The sequence below is a fragment of the Macrosteles quadrilineatus genome, unplaced genomic scaffold (genome assembly GCF_028750875.1).
Source record: "Macrosteles quadrilineatus isolate MER2022 unplaced genomic scaffold, UCM_ALF_1.0 Scaffold_5__1_contigs__length_97177068, whole genome shotgun sequence".
Lineage (NCBI taxonomy): Eukaryota > Metazoa > Arthropoda > Insecta > Hemiptera > Cicadellidae > Macrosteles > Macrosteles quadrilineatus.
Window position 1 is genome coordinate 28,516,009 of NW_026542598.1, and position 21,005 is coordinate 28,537,013.

General features: G+C 34.5%; 2 protein-coding genes across 2 annotated transcripts in view; one reads left to right on the forward strand and one right to left on the reverse strand.

The window, feature by feature from the left end:
- The first annotated feature begins 4,853 nt into the window (after positions 1–4,853).
- Positions 4,854–15,455, forward strand: LOC128995231 (uncharacterized). The gene is made up of 7 exons (XM_054420176.1): positions 4,854–4,978; positions 9,048–9,218; positions 10,185–10,304; positions 11,859–11,975; positions 12,949–13,094; positions 14,687–14,804; positions 15,321–15,455. The coding sequence occupies exons 1-7, from the start codon at positions 4,871–4,873 to the stop codon at positions 15,447–15,449; spliced, it is 909 nt and encodes a 302-aa protein (XP_054276151.1). The 5' UTR covers positions 4,854–4,870; the 3' UTR covers positions 15,450–15,455.
- Positions 15,456–15,616: 161 nt separating this feature from the next.
- Positions 15,617–21,005, reverse strand: part of LOC128994251 (F-box only protein 22-like) — a 32,120-nt gene continuing 26,731 nt past the window's right edge. Inside the window, exons 6-9 of the mRNA XM_054418661.1 lie at positions 20,656–20,771; positions 19,850–20,027; positions 19,212–19,392; positions 15,617–17,490 (exon numbers count right to left, since the gene is read on the reverse strand). Of these exons, the coding sequence (XP_054274636.1) occupies positions 17,387–17,490; positions 19,212–19,392; positions 19,850–20,027; positions 20,656–20,771 (579 nt within the window). The 3' untranslated portion in view covers positions 15,617–17,386. The remainder of the gene's footprint in view (positions 17,491–19,211; positions 19,393–19,849; positions 20,028–20,655; positions 20,772–21,005) is intronic.

The following is a 21,005-nucleotide window of genomic DNA, read 5'->3' on the forward strand; positions in this document are numbered from 1 at the left end:
TTATTATGTGTGTGTTTTATGTGTTCTTTGACTCGTCTGCAACCTTTCATCAGGTGAGTTAGCTGTGTCCTCTCCATCCTATATATTTGCTGAAATATTCATAATTTTTACTCTGTAGTAACAATAATTTTATTTATATAGATGTATTGTGCAATAAGGTTTACAATAATTCTTTGTTTTTATTTTCTTGACTACAAATAATTGTTTAAAATATTTTACTGTAATTGATGCAACATATTGTAATGTATTGTTATATGAATTGTAAAATGTGTTTATTGTAGGTACTATTTTTGTGTTTGTCAACTATGTTGTCAGCAATGTATTTGTTTAAAAGAAACTGTGTGTATTTTAAACAAAAAACAATGTATTTGTTGTAAGAAACTGTATTGTAATACTGTATTGCAGTATCGAGTCCTGTGTACTATCCTTCTTTGTACTGTCGTGTTAGTATTATTAATATTGTAAAGAATGTAAATAATAGAATATAGTTATCATTGTTTTTATACACATAAATTTAATTTAGAATAGAAATAAAAGCTATGAACAACGTTGATAACATTTTTTTTTTTTGCCCATTTATTACAAATATACTATTTTAGTCTGGTTTTTCTAGCTGCTGAATACATTTGTTTTTTCGGCACCAACTCAACACACAAAGATCAAGGACAGGAATTTTCCTTGTAGCCGAGTTTGACAACGAAAACTTAATAGTGCATTAAAAGTGTCGCACGACATTCAAACAACCATGCAGCTGAATTCGGCAGCTAGGAAACCCCACATGTATTCTTTGTTTGAAGTTCATTTTCGATGATGGTGGATTTATGGTGTTGAGGGAATATTGCGGACATTTTCCATTACGATAAGTAAAAATAAAAGTACCTAACATAACAAGATTAGTAACAACCCCTAAGGTAAATTTGGAAAATCACATAGAATAACCACTCAGAAAACGGTATAGTAGTAGAACAACATGAAAAAATCAAAATCAAATCTGAAAAAATACTATAGACAGACAAAGGTTGGCACAAACAAAATGGGCTCATCTTCACAAGATGGCGGCTCAAGCTTATCTCGTTATATTCATTTTTAGTTGCTGCTCTGTTGAAATATCCTATAGGGATTAATATTGCTAACGCATGTCAAACTCTTTTTACTATTTAAATCTTTATGTTATGTTTCTTGCAGAAAATAATCCATAACTACAGATTCACTAAACTCAATTTGTAGATGTTTTTAGACAGCTGATATTGTTGGTTCCAAATAATCGTGTATGGTAACATAATACAGTAGACTCGCTCTTATCCGGACTCCTCGGAGCCGAGGCCAGTCTGGATAACGGATTTTGCGGTTAAACCGACGTCCCAAAAAATCGTTAAAACAGACCGTTTAAATGCGTACTAAAGTATAATATTTGTAATTTAAAACCTATTATATTGAACGAAAAAATAGTAAATAAACACTTCTGAATAGAATAACATTGCCAAGTTTTTGCCGCGGACTTATATTTGACGTAAACTCGATACTTTTTTGTTTCAATGTGTAATGACAATGTATCTTACAATATAGGTAACAAGAAAGTAAAGAAAAAGTACACGTTAACGTCAAACATCTGCGGTAAAGACTGGAAAATGTAGTTGTGTTTTAATGAGTTCAAATGGGTTATTTTCTGCAAGAAAATAAACAGACATAAAGTTTAGATTGGTAAAAAGAGTTTGGCATGCATTAGCAATATTTTATATCTATATATTTCAAGAGGGCAGCAACTTAAATAGATGCGTTTTATAATGGTGAGTGTATGGGCTGCGTCGGCTACTGCCAGTAGATGGGGGGAGCTAGACCGAAAACAGCACCCGCAGTGCTACTGAGAGCACAATCCAATAGTTCTTTACATCGTTTCTTTGGAACTGTTCTAGATTGTTCAACATGACACCTTTTTCCTAATCCGTTTTATACTGGATGATAGAGCAAGCTACTGTAACAACTACAACTGTCTTCTCCCTTAATTTTTGATACTATAATAGAAGATTATTTTCCATGAAATAATGGAAAATAGTATTATAAAATACCCCCACTGCAGCAAACCTGCCGACTTAGCGAATTTCCATTTGCCTGGATTGATTTTTAATTATTAATCTATTAAATTTACATTTATGTTTAACAAGTACCTAGTTTAACTGCTACAGGGAAACTACCTAATAAAGTGTGTTTTTTATTAAAATATCAATAGCTTAGTATAAAAAAAATGAAAACGCCAAGTTTGATCAAAATTTATCCATAAACAAGCCAACTACAACATAATTATTATAATATTCTCCATAAGAATAACATGAGAATTTTAAATTAACAATTTTTTTGAATTTTCTCTGTAACAAATTATCTTACAAAAACACTTTGATATACTAAATTATTTGTTTTTTAAGCTCTTTAAAAAGGTCGTGTGTTTTAAGGGTAAAAAAATGAGAAAACCCCCCATTCTCATGGTCCGATCATGCCGAACTCATTCAAGTTTATCCCGTCTTGCACCATCAAACCAAATTTTATCAAAATCGGACAAAAATTACTCAAGTTATTGTGCGGATGGACACACACATATATATATATATACATATAACAAATTTGAACGAATGGTGTTTTTGGCCTCTAGGGACATTAAAATGAAAAAGTAAATCGGTCCCGGGCCTAGGTCTTACCATGAGAGCTACGGTAATAGCTACTTCCCTACAGGGAAATTCGCTAAAAATGACTCAACATTTTTTATAACAATTAAGTATATTATGAAATTAAAAAAAAAAAATTAAATGGTACCTTCAACTTCAACTCTCAATGCTGTAAAAATTACAGTTAAAAATTAATACCAATTGTGATTTTACCTATAAAATATTATAGTTACTCCCACCACCTACCCATGATAAGGTTTTTTGGAAGCTAATGGGAGAAATCAGTTTGCTGATAACGTTTATTTTTTAATCTCAGGAAAATATCTGCAAAATTTGAATTTGTTTTTTGGGTAAATAATGGACAAATAAATCAATATGTTTTTCTACAGTCACCAGACAAAGTGGGCTTCCTTGCTCAGATCATAGTACAGAAAGCCTTACTTTGGCGCACACCAGTATTCCAACCAAAACAACACAAAACAGCTTGCCTTTATTATGCACGTAATCCGTGTTCGCTTGAAAATAAGTTGGCAACCCTTATTATCTTGTACAGTTTGAGAGACAACCTAATTATTTATACTTAAATTCTTTTCATTGAAATGGCGACCATACTGTAGGAAAAATATAATGTATAACATGAGTGAAAACTGCCTTTGCTGCACGTTAACATTTCTCTCCTTCGCCCACTAGTTACACAAATAACTATTGACTTTTCATTAAACCCTTTAAAATATTAATTTGAAGTACATTTTTTATATTGTATGTGTGTTTGTATTACAAATTGAAACTTATTTTTTCTGAATATCTTTGACACAGGTACCGTACATGAATTAAGGCAGGCTTTTGTTTGTATGTTAAAATATGCAGAGCGCAGAGCCCTTTCACCACCTATAAATGATCACCTGCCGCTACTGGCTAAAATAACAAATAGTGGTTCTCAATAGGCCTATGTTGCAACGTTCAATTGGAAATATTTTCAGACCAGAATATAGACAAGCATTTTTAGGTACAAATGTACAAACAATGTACAAATCATTTAAAAATAATTAATTGACTTTCTCAAAGCAAAGCTTGGTTCTCCTAATGTGCTAGGTAAGTATCAGCTGGTTGCTAGGTAAGTATGGATGTAACAGCTGAGCAAAAAGTCAAAACATTTGAACTGTTTGAATGTAATTTATATTAACTAAGAAATCTTTCTTGAAATCCTTGATTTCCATAATTCTTTATAAATGGAATATGTATTTTCCTTGTGATATTTCAAAATTATCTCAAGACAAAATTGTTTGGCTGCACTTTACTTTAGGTCCTACACTCATTCGAATAAAAAAATATCGATCGATATATCGATTAATCGATTGTTTCATTCGAATGAGTGTATATGTTGTGTATTCACATGGGTTAATTTATTAGTTTACAGTTTGAGTCCGTTTATAATGGACTATATTGCGGAGCAGGGAGCTCAGCCAAAAGTTAATAGTTTTTAATTTTGAGATTTTGTAACATTGTATCCAGTGCCAAATACGGTTTGAGGTAATTCTGGAAACCAGCATTTGCGTCACAAGCCCCCACCACTCTTGAGGTTAGATATGGTCGGTCCTTGTGAACCACCAACTTACAGTCAGAATCCGTCTTCGCCTGGACCAGACAACAACTAGCTGGTCATGATTCTCTTGCTGATATTAGCAGGTATGTGGTGATAGGCTAATAGGAGATTTACATTGCCCGACCCTTGGTTCAGTAGTAGGTAGCCCTCCTTCTAAATTATACCCTTTAATAATGGGGGATTTCTCTGTGATATTAGCGTAGTCATGTATTAGTAAGGTATTATAATTTGTATTTCATTGCTCATCCGCTTAATAAATGAACCCAATTAATTTACGCCCGAGTATTTATTCTGGACACCCCACCCACTAGCGGATACAACATATAGGACCTAAAGTAAAGTGCAGCCAATTGTTTGAAAGGTACACATTGTAAAAATTGGTTGACAAGTGGAATGATGACAAATAAAGAGTGATCTTATAAGTTCAGTTAAATAGCTGAGTTTTTGGGCCCCTCTCAAAAACTAAATTTGAAAACCAACTAATCAATACCAAATGTACATATTTCATTAAACCGGCAAATTGGGTCTCCTAAACGAGGGCATAATTTTGGCCAAATCCAACATGATATACTATTTTATTGACAGAATGGAAGAACACCAGTCTAGTTTAATGCCTTGCTTGCGACACACGTGCAAGTCTATCCTACCAGGTTTTGACTACAAAACTTCCACCGGAGTTGGGCTCCGATACTCAGCCCCTGTGCCACGGCATGTAGAGGTATTGACAAATTTGAACATTGATTTGTTTAAAATATGATTTATCTATTTTATTCTGTATGCCATTTTTAGGTTCATCAGCATATTATAAGTTTTTTGAGTGGGAACATTTCCTAACCTATTGTACTATAATGGTAGCGTGGTACAATAATGTTAGCATTGTACTATAATGCCAGCATTGTACTATAATGCCAGCATTGTACTATGATGCCATCTTTATGTTAGAATGCCAGCTCCATATTGGCAGCACTGTATATCATGCTACTGCCAGCATTGTACTACAATGCCAGCGTTTTGTATTATATAATGTCTAATGCCAGCATTGTACTATACTGCCAGCATTGTACTATACTGCCAGCATTGTACTATACTGCCAGCATTGTACTATACTGCCAGCATTGTACTATACTGCCAGCATTGTACCATACTGCCAGCATTGTACTATACTGCCAGCATTGTACTATACTGCCAGCATTGTACTATAATGCCAGCATTTTGTATTATAATGTCTAATGTCAGCGTTGTACTATACTGCCAGCATTTTGTATTATAATGTCTAATGTCAGCATGTACTATCAAGCCAGTGTTAAACTGCAATGTCATTGTTAAGGCTTTATAGTAGTAACACTAGAAAATCATCACAGCTTCTTGACACACATGTGGTATTAGGTATACATAGTACCTAAGTCAATTACAGTTCTACATAACTGCAAATTCTACATAACTGCAACTTATGGACATAACATGAGTAAAACATGACAACTAAAATTAATATTCTCAAGGTCTCCCAAGAGTATATTAATAGGTTGAGGTCAGGTTAATTTTTTTTAAATTTAAACTTTTGGGATTTTGGAATTTTTTATGGTTTTTGCAAAGGAACAAGGAACAGTCCAGACCCCGATCTTCTTACCTAACATATACAACCCTTTTCTTTACCAGTTGTGACTTTACTTAAAAAAAAATAAATAAAAAACTTATCCATAAAAGTTATCTGACAGAAAATAACAATAAAGAATCATTACCGACATGATAACAAATAAAATGTATTTTTATCAAATTCACTCATATATAATTTAGAAGCTTCCACCCACTAGAGGGCCACAATGTAAGCCACTTACGTTTGATAGTTTTTATCATCAGGACCTGAACTACCAACTTCTATAATACTCTGCCAAAATTTTACTATAGGCTAGTCAAAATATTTCTATCAAAAACATATTAAAATATAAAATTAAATTCTATATATATAATACGTGAAGCCGTTTTTTGTTAACGCAACTCCTCCCTTATTTGTGGACCAATTTCAATGTTTAAGGTGTCAAAAGATTCGTCTCAATATGTAGTTTTGCAATAAGGTTTTAGAATTTTGAAATTCCCACTCTTAAGGGCGTGAGACCTTCCCAAAGGTAAGATTTTCCCCATAAGAAATACATGGAACAAATTTTAAAACAAAAAACAGCTGTTTATAAAAAGAAACTCATTAGCTTTTTGGGAGTAAATATTAATGTTTGTAATATTCAGGAGGTTAAGACCAAGTAAACAGTTAATCAGTTTTGTTGGAAGAACAGAAAATACCTCAAGTTCAAAGAAGAAATATTTAAAACGGGAGAATGAGACAATTAATAATAAGATATCTTATGCATATGAAGAGAGTGGAAATAGAGAGCCGGCCTGGTCTAACAGATACCTATCCAGATATACATTCACTTGGTTAAAATAGTTAACCAACTTTCAATGGTGTTGCTTTTTTAGCCTATTCAAAGCAGATTATGGCTGTCCAGTTGGTAACCCAGAGTTTGTAAGTAAAAAATGGAGCACATGAAATGGTTGATTCTGTATCACCCAACTTTTTAGGATTCTCTAAGGAGAAAATTTGTTTTATTAGGAGGATGTCTCAAATCAAAGAAATAAAATAACCCAACTTAAATTACTTAACACAGGTTATCAGTAAGGCAACAGTTTTCTTCAATTCACAATGCTGGAAAAACTTTCGCATCATGTTAACTCGAATTGAAGGAGATCGTTTAGTATTCATTAGAAGTTATTTATCAGTTAAAACTGAGAGCAGAAATAATGTAGGTGAACCTTGACGACGCAAATATAGATATTTAAAATTAGTTTCTAACAAGTGTTTAAACAACTCTAAGATTTAACTAGAATTACTCTAATTTAAGCATAACGTTAACGTTTTCCTCGGGATTATGTTTCATACTATGCGGCTCATTGAGCCGCACAGGTTCTCTAGCTTTAAGTGTTGTTCAAGCCAGTGTTAAACTGCAATGTCATTGTTAAGGCTTTATAGTAGTAACACTAGAAAATCATCACAGCTTCTTGACACACATGTGGTATTAGGTATACATAGTACCTAAGTCAATTACAGTTCTACATAACTGCAAATTCTACATAACTGCAACTTATGGACATAACATGAGTAAAACATGACAACTAAAATTAATATTCTCAAGGTCTCCCAAGAGTATATTAATAGGTTGAGGTCAGGTTAATTTTTTTTAAATTTAAACTTTTGGGATTTTGGAATTTTTTATGGTTTTTGCAAAGGAACAAGGAACAGTCCAGACCCCGATCTTCTTACCTAACATATACAACCCTTTTCTTTACCAGTTGTGACTTTACTTAAAAAAAAATAAATAAAAAACTTATCCATAAAAGTTATCTGACAGAAAATAACAATAAAGAATCATTACCGACATGATAACAAATAAAATGTATTTTTATCAAATTCACTCATATATAATTTAGAAGCTTCCACCCACTAGAGGGCCACAATGTAAGCCACTTACGTTTGATAGTTTTTATCATCAGGACCTGAACTACCAACTTCTATAATACTCTGCCAAAATTTTACTATAGGCTAGTCAAAATATTTCTATCAAAAACATATTAAAATATAAAATTAACTAGAGAACCTGTGCGGCTCAATGAGCCGCATAGTATGAAACATAATCCCGAGGAAAACGTTAACGTTATGCTTAAATTAGAGTAATTCTAGTTAAATCTTAGAGTTGTTTAAACACTTGTTAGAAACTAATTTTAAATATCTATATTTGCGTCGTCAAGGTTCACCTACATTATTTCTGCTCTCAGTTTTAACTGATAAATAACTTCTAATGAATACTAAACGATCTCCTTCAATTCGAGTTAACATGATGCGAAAGTTTTTCCAGCATTGTGAATTGAAGAAAACTGTTGCCTTACTGATAACCTGTGTTAAGTAATTTAAGTTGGGTTATTTTATTTCTTTGATTTGAGACATCCTCCTAATAAAACAAATTTTCTCCTTAGAGAATCCTAAAAAGTTGGGTGATACAGAATCAACCATTTCATGTGCTCCATTTTTTACTTACAAACTCTGGGTTACCAACTGGACAGCCATAATCTGCTTTGAATAGGCTAAAAAAGCAACACCATTGAAAGTTGGTTAACTATTTTAACCAAGTGAATGTATATCTGGATAGGTATCTGTTAGACCAGGCCGGCTCTCTATTTCCACTCTCTTCATATGCATAAGATATCTTATTATTAATTGTCTCATTCTCCCGTTTTAAATATTTCTTCTTTGAACTTGAGGTATTTTCTGTTCTTCCAACAAAACTGATTAACTGTTTACTTGGTCTTAACCTCCTGAATATTACAAACATTAATATTTACTCCCAAAAAGCTAATGAGTTTCTTTTTATAAACAGCTGTTTTTTGTTTTAAAATTTGTTCCATGTATTTCTTATGGGGAAAATCTTACCTTTGGGAAGGTCTCACGCCCTTAAGAGTGGGAATTTCAAAATTCTAAAACCTTATTGCAAAACTACATATTGAGACGAATCTTTTGACACCTTAAACATTGAAATTGGTCCACAAATAAGGGAGGAGTTGCGTTAACAAAAAACGGCTTCACGTATTATATATATAGATATGGGAACAATTTACTTTAAAAGAGTTGATATTGAGCGAGTAGCAAGTGGTGTTCTTTCACATAGATTAACGTAAATTTTGTTTCCGTTCACCATGTATATAGAGTTTTGACAATGTTATTCCTCATATAAATCTATTTGCAGGACAAGCCAGCAAAAATCCCTGTGGAACTAAGAGGTAAAGACTTGCTTGTTGAGAAAAACACTTACAAACCTCTCACCGGAGATTTAAACTGGAAACTGCCTGAACCCTCCGTGAGAGCGGAAAAGGTCAATTGTGCAACCACACTCTACATCAAACCTTATGCTGAAAAGGTAATTTAACTAATTGAAGTTACATCTACAAATCATCCTTGGGAATTTGTGTTCACATGTAGGATAAAAACTAAAAATCCATTTATTTGTAATTAGTCTTCAAACTCCATAGGATTATTTAATGACTTAATCATGCTTATTATAAAGTTTTCCTCTCATATTATAACAAAAATTTAAATCAAGTTTTTGGTGAACGCACATAATACGGATAAGAAAAATGCATGATTGGAGGTTCAAGAATCCACCCATCCAATCAAGTTTCACCCAAGCTTACATAACACTTATTTGTTGTGGGTTTCTCCCACAGACATGTGAACTTCTTATTACTTACACAGAAGTAAGGTACAGAGGAAACTTGTTTATGAGACGACTATGCGCTTTCAACTCTAGTAGAAATATTCTTATGATGAAGGAAGAACCCGAGCGGCAAGTACTGAGGAAATTCCTATTGCAAAGTGCACAGGCCATACACCATATGCATTGTATTGTAAGTAGGCCTTCATGAGGTGAGGGGTGGTGATGGACTTTGCAATTGTCCTAGACGCCAGAGACTAGTGCTATACACCACTTGTGTACCATTGAATGGTTCCTCTGTACCTTACATCTCTGTGTTACTCGTCTAGCTACCAGACCTGAGGATTTGAACCATGATTCAGAGGCATAGATCAGATTGTCTGTCTACCGTACTAACACTGGTCACACAAAAGCCCAAGCGTAGTTCCAAACTTGATTCTAGGTTGCAGCATATGTCAGGTATAACTTCCATCCGTTTTTGTTTTGTTTTACTCACATTGATTGGTGAATTGGAAGGTTTGGGCATGTTACTCATGTGTCCGATATATTGGACTTTGGAGCTCAATGGTTTAAATTACAAGTGTTGTGAATTGCAACATAAATTCTTGGCTAACAGGAATCAAGTGTGTCAGTTTTCTGAAGCTGTTTAATGCAATTCTAAATATGTTCAAGGTGAAGGCTCGGCCTCCCAATCCAGCTAGAGCGCCAGTTTCGGAGTGTAGAGACCAATACCAGCGTCCTTGGCTACCTCAGCACCCTCTGGTGGAACTCAGGGACGACTACTTGTGCTCGGTAAACATCTCTATGATTAGCTGACAGGTCATGCATCAAAGAAGAGTGATTGTTATTTTTGTTATTTTTGTTGTTGTTGTTCATCCATCATTATAAATGAGAAGGCGTTGAAAAGTGTGATTTCTATGTGGTCTTAGTCGGGGTTCCTAATTTAATTGGGGCCTTAGACTATTGATAGACTAGATATTTAATCCCCATGTTAAGGTGAAGTCAGTTTTAGATTGTAATTTAACGTTGTTGAATTCCGTCACTAGCAGTGTGGGTTGGTGTGAATTACTGACAGGGCCGTCCGAAGGGGGGGGCAACCGGGGCAAGCTGCCCCGGGCGCCGCGGCTGAGGGGGCGCCGCGCAGCGGCTATTGGTATTAACCCGAAATTTCGGGAAATTTTCGGGAAAAATCCCGATTATCAGGACGTGATTACATTTGATTCGGGAATTTTTCGGGACGGGATTTGATCCGATCATTGGCGATTTTGCCGCTTCGCGAGTTACGATGACGCCGCTATCGCGGGCGTTGTTCACGGTAATTCTATGAACGCAGGAGGCGAAGTCATTTCGACGATCGCACCGTGACCGCAAATCATTTGGACGATCGTGGAGCCATACCGACGATTGCATCGTGACCGCGGAGTCATACAGACAATCGCACCGTGACCGCGAGTCATACCGACGATAACGCCGTGACTGCGAGTCATACCGACGATAACGCCGTGACCGCGAGTCATACCGACGATCACGCTGTGACCGCGAGACATTTCGACCGTGAGTCACAAGTTTCTATACCTGTAAATTTTTACCCTTTTTTGGTTTTGATAGATCAGTGCCACAAATGGTAAAAATTAATTTTGTTTGTCTTTTTTGGTAACTGCAATACTCAAGACTGTTATTTATGCACAGGAAAAAATCCCGCCCCGAACTAAAAACTCAATCCTGTCCATCCCGTATTAACATAGTATTAAAATATGCGAATGCGACTATTACTGGGGGGGGGGGGGGGGGCACCACAACCACATTTGCCCCGGGCGCCGCTAACACTAGGGACGGCCCTGATTACTGATTTCCGTTCAATACACCATTTCATAACCAAGCCAAACTGAACTGTCAAAAGGATAAATATGTTTGTAGACTGACACACACTCGGGAGGCTAATTCAACTTTGGAATAAAATATGGCTGCAGTTGGTCTATAAAGGTGTGTCTATTTGATTGTCCAAAATTTAATTGGGAGGATGTAGTCAAATGGCATTTCAGTACCTCTTTCCAAAGAGAATAGTTTCCAAGTTTAATTAATAAGTAATTAATAATCCAAGTAATTAATAAGTTTCCAAGTATTATAAAGAGATATTTCTTTATGGATAATTTTTTATGCTAAATATAAAATTGTCTCTACGGGAAAGGAGGGGAATTAAAGGAATATTATAGTTAATGATCATAGATAAATAGAAGCGTCATAGCTCATGGTAAGTTCCAGTTCAAGTATTTCAAATTAAAATCTAGTGTTGAGATCAAAATGTCCATAGTGTCTTTCAACATATTAACTAATTGTGTTTTGTAGGTTAAGCGAGACACTAGTCAGTCCCCACTGGTGACAGGGTTTGAGTATCAAGGATTCACAAGACTTTTAGATCCTTACATCTCCACCACCCACCTCTCTCACCATTATATACACAGAGTAAGCCTAATTGTGAATGTATATATGTAATATTGTGTATAACAATTTTAACCCTTTTAACACCAGAGATTGATGATTTCGCTGTGTCTGTTTCAATGGTTGTTTCCAATATTTTAAAATTTAAAATCCTCGTTAAACAAGATTTTGGTCAGTTCCTGATAAACAAAGAGTCAGGACAAAGGGAAACAAGCTGGTCTAAGAGCGCAGAACTTCTGTCCCTCAAGTCCTAGGTTTGAATCCCGCCAAATCACCAATGGATTTTATCCAAGTGGTAATGCCAGGAACAAAAGAAAGGATGAATAAAAAGTAACTAAGCTGTCGCCAAGAATTACCTAGAGGGTCACAGCATTATCAGGGTTGCCATTAGCGGGTTTAGAACACAGGACCTCAGGGTCCAAAACCACGCCCTCTGTCATCCCATTGGTCTAGCAAACTAAGAATACTGGTACAACACTCTACAGTGTATTAGAGAACGAATTGGATTCCAGGTTGAAGCACAAGACATGCATAGTTTACAGGTATCTAATTTTTGGGTTGTGCTCGCTAAATGTAGCTTAAAGTGAAAAGTGTAATGTTATATATAATATACCAACCACCTGGAGTGAGCTGATCTGGTAGAGCGCGGAACTTTGGACCCAGAGGTACCGAGTTAAAATCCCGGCAAATCACCAATGATATTTTATCTAAGTTTTATGCTGCAAACGCAAACTCTAGGTCTAACCTGAAGTAATGTGAAAAACAATCCTGGGCTTGAGACTAGCGTCCTAGGACTACGATTCATTGTTCTTGTTGCATGTGGAAACCATCACACTGCATAAGCATAATGTTTAATGATGATTAATATGAACCGGTGTACATGGTTGCAGTCATTTTATGGCTTAAAACATGATATGTATAAGAATTAAAATATTTGATGCTAAGTACATGCATACAAGCATTAGTGACATTTTAAATTCAACATAATCTTTTCTAGAATGACGCAGATTTTTATAGAAGCAAACCGATTGATGTAACTTCTATTTTAACTCCACGGGTCAAGCCAGTCTATGACAAAGCAGTGTTCAAAAAAGCTTGTTTCAACAACAGTGTTCATCGACCACATCGCTTTGTTCCTCATTCGTGAGTTTTTCTGCAATATTTTACCTAATTTACTGTATATGTTTTATTTTTTCTAAGAACCCTTTTTTTATTTTAGTCTTTTACCAAATAAGGTTACTGTTCTTATAAGGAGTGGACCTGTTCGCAAATTGCGCATGTTAATAGGGCCCAAAACTTGTTCCCAGGGAAAAACGAGTAATGCAATGACCTTTTACTATTCTAGAATTATGTTGGTTTTAAGACAGTTAGTAAGTGATTAATCTACTAATTTACAATAAACTGAATTTGTTAATTTTAAATCAACACCAGAAAAAAAGATCTACACACTTCAATCAGGTTAAAGTCATAATAAAAGTAGTGTATTTAAAATCCATTTTCATAAACCAATGTTTCTTGTTTACAATCTGACTTTGGTTAATCAACTAAAGGGTCAACTGTTAAATTAAATTTCACATTTAAAAAGTTTTAATGAGGCAACACTCAGCTTCACTGGATTAAGGATCTTTGAAAGCAAACTCTGGATATAAAATAAATCAACTCCTCAGGGGTGGGGGGAATCCCTAAAGGGAATTCTGCCATTTCAGTTACCATTCATCCCTCTGCTATAACATAAGATCCAAACGACACCTCAATCGTAAAAATCAGTTAAGTAAGCTGTAAAAGGAATGTTTAAGAGAAAACTGATTCTAAGTTTGGTGAGAAATCCAAAACACATTAAAGAATTGATAACATTACTGGTCTTGAACTTAAGCCCCTAAGATTGATATTTATTTAGTGTGTGTGTCTAAATAACGTTGTTAGCATCTTTTTACGTTGTTATACGGGAATGGTCCAAACCCTAATCTTGTGTTGAGCCCAAGAAAAATTACAACTGGGTAAGAATTAATCTCGCTTGGAATTGAACCATGACCATTAGATTTTATGGCAAGCACTATTACTATACTCCGATCAAATAATTTAGGCAGTTTGACGGGAGGGTTCCCCCTATACTCTTTTTGCCTATTATATATGTAGAAGCTGATTGTCGTTTTGGCAAACTTCATCTGTTAAGCTATTATTTTACATTAGAACCCCTAATATCAGGTCCTCGGTTTATCCGGTCACTTCCCGGAATCGATTACAAAAAATATTTCCCACTACTATACACATAGTCTTCTTGATTTGAGCGTTCTCACGGTTTATCGGTTTTCTGTTCATATACATTTTTAGTGGGTTCACTACTCAATTAAGCTAGTAGATTCCAAAAAGAGATTTAAACACTACTTTTAACCAATCACAGGTTGTTATTAGATACAAATTATCATTTAATAATAGGTTGGTTTATCCGACCAGAGGCTTGGTTCAACACTGTTAACACACTCCTCGGATAAGAGGGGTTTTACTGTAATGGCAGGATGGTGAAGTGGAGGGGATGGATTTCTTCCCCTAAAAGCGCCTAAATTTTGTGAACTAAGTATAGTTGTCTACCCAGACAATTTTGATGGAAATTCTTCAAACTCATTGAAACTATTGTAAGTAAAGTAATTACACACAGAGACCATGTTAATGACTTATAAAAGAATCAAATTGATTTCTATCTTGCGCAGTAACTTTTGTCTGTTTCTTTTTTCCAGAGGGTTAAAATCTGAGACTACAGCGAGTTTTGGCCATCCACTGACAAAGAGTGATTTGGTATATTTTGATCCTGAAGTTGAATTTGTAGCCGCCCCTTACCCTGCGTCTCGGGGACAGGTAAATATGTTCATCGTTCAACAGCTTTTTAAATCATGTATCCGATCCTGGGTTTCAGCGAATTGTAGAACCTCAATTATTAACCAATAGACATTTATCTTATTTTACTTACACCCTTTCAATAGTTTATTTCTGCTTCAGCCAACTCTTTGCATATTTATCTTATCACAATGGACACTGGATTATGTGATTCTTTCTCTAAGATAAGTCAAGTTTTTTTTTTACTAAATTACACAGAACCAAGTCTGGGCTTCTTGGAGGCCTTGCTTTGAACACACCCACTGACGATTCACCAGTTTAGGTCTCGGTTTTAGGATTTAAAAATTCTGGTTTTGATCATCACTAGTTTCAACAAATTGCTTAAGCTACTGAATGCAGGGATACCAGTATAGAATTATGATTTGTCTAACTTTTACAAATCACTAAAACCCCACAATTGTTTTAAAAAATTCAGACATTTATATTGCTATATGTTAAGGGCAGTCATGGTTATAATTGCACTAATCTGTATTGCAGATTATGGCAACACCAGCGATGTATCTAACCGAGTACACACACATAAGTGAAGGCTGGCCTGTCAACGCTTGTGTGGACCACGGAACTAACGAGGTACATACTGTACAGTGTGAACCTTTGATTGTTTAAGTTATAATAAACCATTCACTTTTAAATAACGCTTGACGTCTTATTTACCTCTGTATGAGGTGATATCATACAAACAATATGTTTTGCACAGGTGTAAATAGTTTTTCTCATTAGGAGCACTAAGTAAATAATTGTTCAAATTCTATTTGCAATAAATAAGGTTTATTTTAGTTTTTACAATGTCGTTTGAGAAAGGTACATACAATTTTGTATTTCTTCCCAAAAAATGAAGAAAAATATCAAACAAAACTGATATAAAACCTAAGACTTAAATCAAACAAGGAAAACACTTTTTTAAATGAGTTCCTAGTAATTAATAACCCACGCAGGTATAAATCGTGTCAATTAGGACAGGGTATAAGTTGGAATTAGGGAAGGCTTCCAACTACACTGAGACACTACTAGACGCTAAGTTTTAAATTGATTAATTGTTGGGATGGTTGCACAAAATAATAAAAGTTATGGTAGAGGAAGGGTTTGTGTATGCATTCACATCCTGCACGTCACTCTAATTGAAACAAACTTAAGTTGAAAAATAAAAATATTTTAGATTAACCCTTTCGGTGCTAGAATGTTAATAAGTAATTTTCCGAAGAGTGATAGAGTTATTCACTTATTTCGTCCGAAAAGTGCTAGGCTTGCCACAGGGGCGAAGTCTAGTGTGCGAGAAAAAAAATTTGTAAAAATAAAAATTTTTATCTTAAAAGTGCTAAGGAACGATATATCGGGCCCGATCTTATGAAGAATCGAAAAAAAAAAACCATCGCTGTTTCGAAACTACAACCGAGTCAACCGATATGCTCATTTATACTCACATGATCGAAAGTCGCGCCACCACGCTTAGCGCTTTTCGGATGAAATTCGAACAACGATATATCGTTCCATAGCACTTTTCGGGAAAAAGACGCACAACGATATATCGGTGCATAGCACTTTAAACACGCTAATAGATTTTTGATTTTTTATGTAGGGGCAATTTGTTTCTTGTTGTGTCAAAACTATTTTAAACTGAATAAAATGATCTAATCTTAAGCAATATTTTGTTCTCTAGCTTTATAACCCAACAGTACATAAAAAATTAAAAAAACTATCAAAACTTGGTCGGAAATGAAAGTACATAGGCTAACAATTTATTTGACCCTCAAGGGTAACTTTTGATTTAAACATTTTGTAGTTTACAATCACTGTGTTAGCAAACTCACAATGGGATTCAGCACCCCAAATCATTCGAGGACCTGAGTAGGTACTTCTATTTAAATGAATTCCAAAACTTAATACTTTTCTTAAGGCAGCTCCACACATGCGCCATTCGCCAAGCAGCAAACATTCGTATTCAAGTTTTCCCGTTCATTATCAGTATTTTTGCACACATCAAAGTAAACAAATATTTGCTATTCCTGAAATGGACAAAAAACTAACAGCTTTTGTCTGGAGCTGCCTTTGGGTAATTATAACAGAAAATTTAACACAATTACCCGTTACAATTTTGATTGGACTAATACTGCCTACTAAGGAACAAATTGTTTACTCAATGACTTTTATTCTGTAAATTTAAATTTACCAATGAAAACTATTGTTGGAATTAATTAAAACAAATGTTATTCACTATGGTAGCTGAATATTTAATTTCACAACACGGTAAATATAATCTTATAATATTGCTACAGTTACCATACATTTGGCCTTTATGGTAAAAAAATGTTGTAAATATCACAAATAAATTAACTTTTGCTTCTTAACAAACAACTAAAACTAAAAATAACTTATAATGAGTGGTAATCAATGTTAATGTAAATTGCAAAAACAATAAAACATAGCCTACATATTGAATAAATGGTCCCTGAGAATCAAACAAAAGTCTGTATAAATCTTGAGTCCGTTGTATAATAATACTCACTAAAGCAACATAAGAAAAAGTCTTCACAGTTTTCTCTGTCTTACGTCTTTGTCTTCCTTATTGTTACAATCAAGATGGAAGTCGTAAACACATAACTAAATTCAAGCTTCTTTTTCTTGCTTTTATTTTGCTTTGGGGGTTCCTCTGAAAAAATTACAGTCATTAAAGAGTTAATTCTAATAGTAGGGTTAACAAAGACATATTTCTTAAGATTTTGATAAAATAAATTAACTATTTAGGTTTAAAAGTTTAGACTAGATAATGACATAAAAGGAAATTCTTTACTACAGAAAAGACCTGGTCGCCAAAGATTCTTTCATTTATTTATATCAGTGAATCTAGTGAAGTTTGATCTTTTAATCCTGTGAATTCCTAATTTGACTACGGTAATCCAGTAAAACATAAACCTCAATTGAATTTAAATTTTAAATACAAATCTTCTGAAAGAAATAAGACTTTCTGTAATTATTTTAATTGTTGAGCGAACCTAAATAAGAAAACTATTGTGAAACACTACCTCTGACAGCAAACCCATTTTACTCCAAGTATCTAATTAATGTAACTCTCAATGTTGAGAAAGGGGTCAGTGGCCTCGAAATACCCGGTGTTTCTTTTGTGTTTTCTTCTGTGTTACTGTAGTGAAGTGGGATGCCAACATTTCTAAAGGTAAGCTTATCCTATCCTCTGTCTCCCTTAGTTAAAATTAATGGGATCGTAGATTTGAATCAATGAGAAATTTGTTTTGGGCTTTATGACCCTCTTCGGCTCTTAATTAACTCATTTGACTAATTTGGCACTTAGGGGTCAACAGAGTCAAACAGTATAAATGTGAAATATTGGTGTAGCCTACAAAGTAATTGACTAATGCAAAATGCATTTCACTTAATGTTTACTTGATGCAGAGGAGGAGCTCACATTTTGTATCCTATCCTATACTCTAATACGAGCTATGTCTGTTTGTCTGTCTGCCTGTATGTAATATAACGTGATTGGCAGCACCACTACCTCAGGAAAATTTGTATTTCTCTACACAACTCATTAGAGAATTTAAAAAAAATTAACTTTGGCCTTATGGGTTGCCAAGTGACTATGTTGGTTGAACAAAATAACAAGGAGGCAGTAAAGAAAAGAATTGTCACATTTATTTATAACAAGACATCTACAGTACACTAGCAAACTACAAAATACAGTACAAAGGGAAAAACATCAGTTGTTTGTAACTATTGAACACAGATTGTACACTGAAGATTATTCGATATAGGGGAAAATAGTATTGATCAAATACTGATTTTCTTACTTAGCCGTATCCACAAAAAATTAATGCCCGAGGCATTCCAAGCAAACTAATTACATCTGCGGGTTTTGATTGGCATAAAACTACTAGCATATCCTGAACCCCAATAAAAAAGAGACAGGTTCTCAATTTCTTTACAAATCGAAAAAGTGAATGATCGTTGTCAGCTAAGCCATTCTGAAACTAATATGATTTTGTTTATATCATCTTTTTATCTTCGTAATCGGTGAGCGTATAAGTCAAACCATGGGTTTCAATGACTAGAGGGGAGACAAATTCTGTGCAAGTAGCACTTAAGCAAGATCATAAGAGTGTATATTATTTTTGTTTAGTTATTATTATTAGTATTAATTATTATTATTTTTGTTTTCAGCGACCAAATGTCTATGGTTTGTAATAAAAATGTTATTCGTAAATTATAAAATGTCTGTTAACGATATTGTTTCAACGATTAAACCCGATTAAATACAACAGAGCAAGGCTTGGTCCCCTGGTACTTATTATAAAATAGATAACCATCTGCTCTGTATTGTTACCAAGTAGTCTAAAAACACAAACAAGTTAGGCCTACCTGAGTTTCCATTTTTTAATCCAAACTCTCCCCAGGCTGTGAAACCAAACTGAGGCGTGTTTGGGAAGTATTTTCTAAACAAACTACTTTCCTGTTTCTCAAGATGTCTTCGGTCAACACACTGGGCGATGAATGCCACTTGAACCCCATCTTCTGGAACTTCACCGGCGTTCTCTCTTAGCTGAAATCACAACATCAAGAGATTTACAAATTAATAGTAATGTCTGAGTGGGGCCACATAAATCAGAGGATTTCCTTCAGGGCTCAACATATTACAACAAAAATTACAAAAAACACTACATGAGGAGATTTTAAAAATCAAAATACGGAAAACAAAAAGGGCTAGATACAAGTTACTTTTGTTTGAGTTTACAATGCTAACTCTATATAATGAGTTAACGAGTTAACTAGATCGATCAGTAGTTAGCATGAGAAAGCATTACAAATTCATTTTCAGAGTTAGGCCTAATTAGGATGTTAAACAACAAAAACATATTTTTCGTTTCTTAAAGCTTGCTTGGTTTTAAACTATTGTGACTTGTTTATTATGACATTGTCAAACCCATGAGACCTACGGTAATAGCAACTTCCCTACAGGGAAATTCGCTAAAAGCGCTATTTGAGAAACACTTGTATACCTTTGCAATAGCATTTTCCATTGAGGCGGTATCATTCTCATTTATCAATGTTGAATGTGCTTTTACATTATCGCCCTTGAATTCTATGAAGAGTCCTCCTTTTGTAAACTCATTGTAGCCTTCCCTGTAGAAGAATCCATCTGATATACCCCCTCCCAAGGCAAATGTCGGTCCTCGGCTGAAAACAAGTAGCCTAAATGTAAATAAGTAAAAATCATAACACAGACAATAGCTATTTGTGGATTAAGAGCCCAAAGTACATCATTACCGCTCGAGAACTGTAGATGGTTGCTTTAGCTTTAGCTCAGCCAGCTACATTTTAGATGTAGCCTATATATAACATTTTATTTAGGTTATGTTTGCTTTATTTAAGGTTGTGTGACTTACTTACCGGTTTTAACTAATGCACCAGATCCGCAACCGTGGTTGGTGTAGAAACGACAACTGTGAAATTAGCTGATTAGTGAGCAGGAATGGCCCTAGAGCGGCAATGAGCTATTTTGCGTACTGTTTACAGATATGGCAATGTGATCATTTCCATGCATTGGTAGGAAAACAAAATTTACATTGATTATACAAGTTATATGACCTTTTAGATAAAAATCACAGAAGAGCCACCCACAGAAATTCGTCAATATGTTCTAAACGTGATGGAAAGTCAAAATAATTCATCAAACACCATTTAACATTTTTGTGGAATCAATACACAAAGAATTGGTGCTTAATATGATTAAAATAATGCTTGGTAATCCAACAACTATGATTAGACTATTACATTTGGGGCAATGTGCAAATTGTCAACTTACCTGTCTACAAGTGCATTTAAAATCTTTTCACTAATTTTACGATGGGTGCTTTTACAAACAACAAACAGTGCCTTAATTGACTCATCAAAGTCATTCATATTTTCAGGGTATGGACCCTGAAACAGAAAAACATTAAAACATACCAGTTGCATGCTTAAAAGTTTTTCTGGTGGTTTCATACTACTGGTGGTTTTTCAGACTAATACAATAGAGATACTTAATATTGGAAATAGTAAAATCGTCAATATTATAAGGGATATGGAACAAGTTTGTTCATTTAGGTGACTGTCAACTAGTCTTCGACCAAATTCCTTAAAAGTAGGCTATAACACATTTTACAAGCTATTCGA

Excerpts from the sequence above, each read along its gene's own strand:
- LOC128995231 (XM_054420176.1), top strand. The coding sequence starts at position 4,871 with ATGCCTTGCTTGCGACACACGTGCAAGTCTATCCTACCAGGTTTTGAC. Across the intron at positions 9,219-10,184 it reads TCAAACCTTATGCTGAAAAG|GTGAAGGCTCGGCCTCCCAA; the intron begins GTAATTTAACTA and ends AATATGTTCAAG. Across the intron at positions 10,305-11,858 it reads GGGACGACTACTTGTGCTCG|GTTAAGCGAGACACTAGTCA; the intron begins GTAAACATCTCT and ends TGTGTTTTGTAG.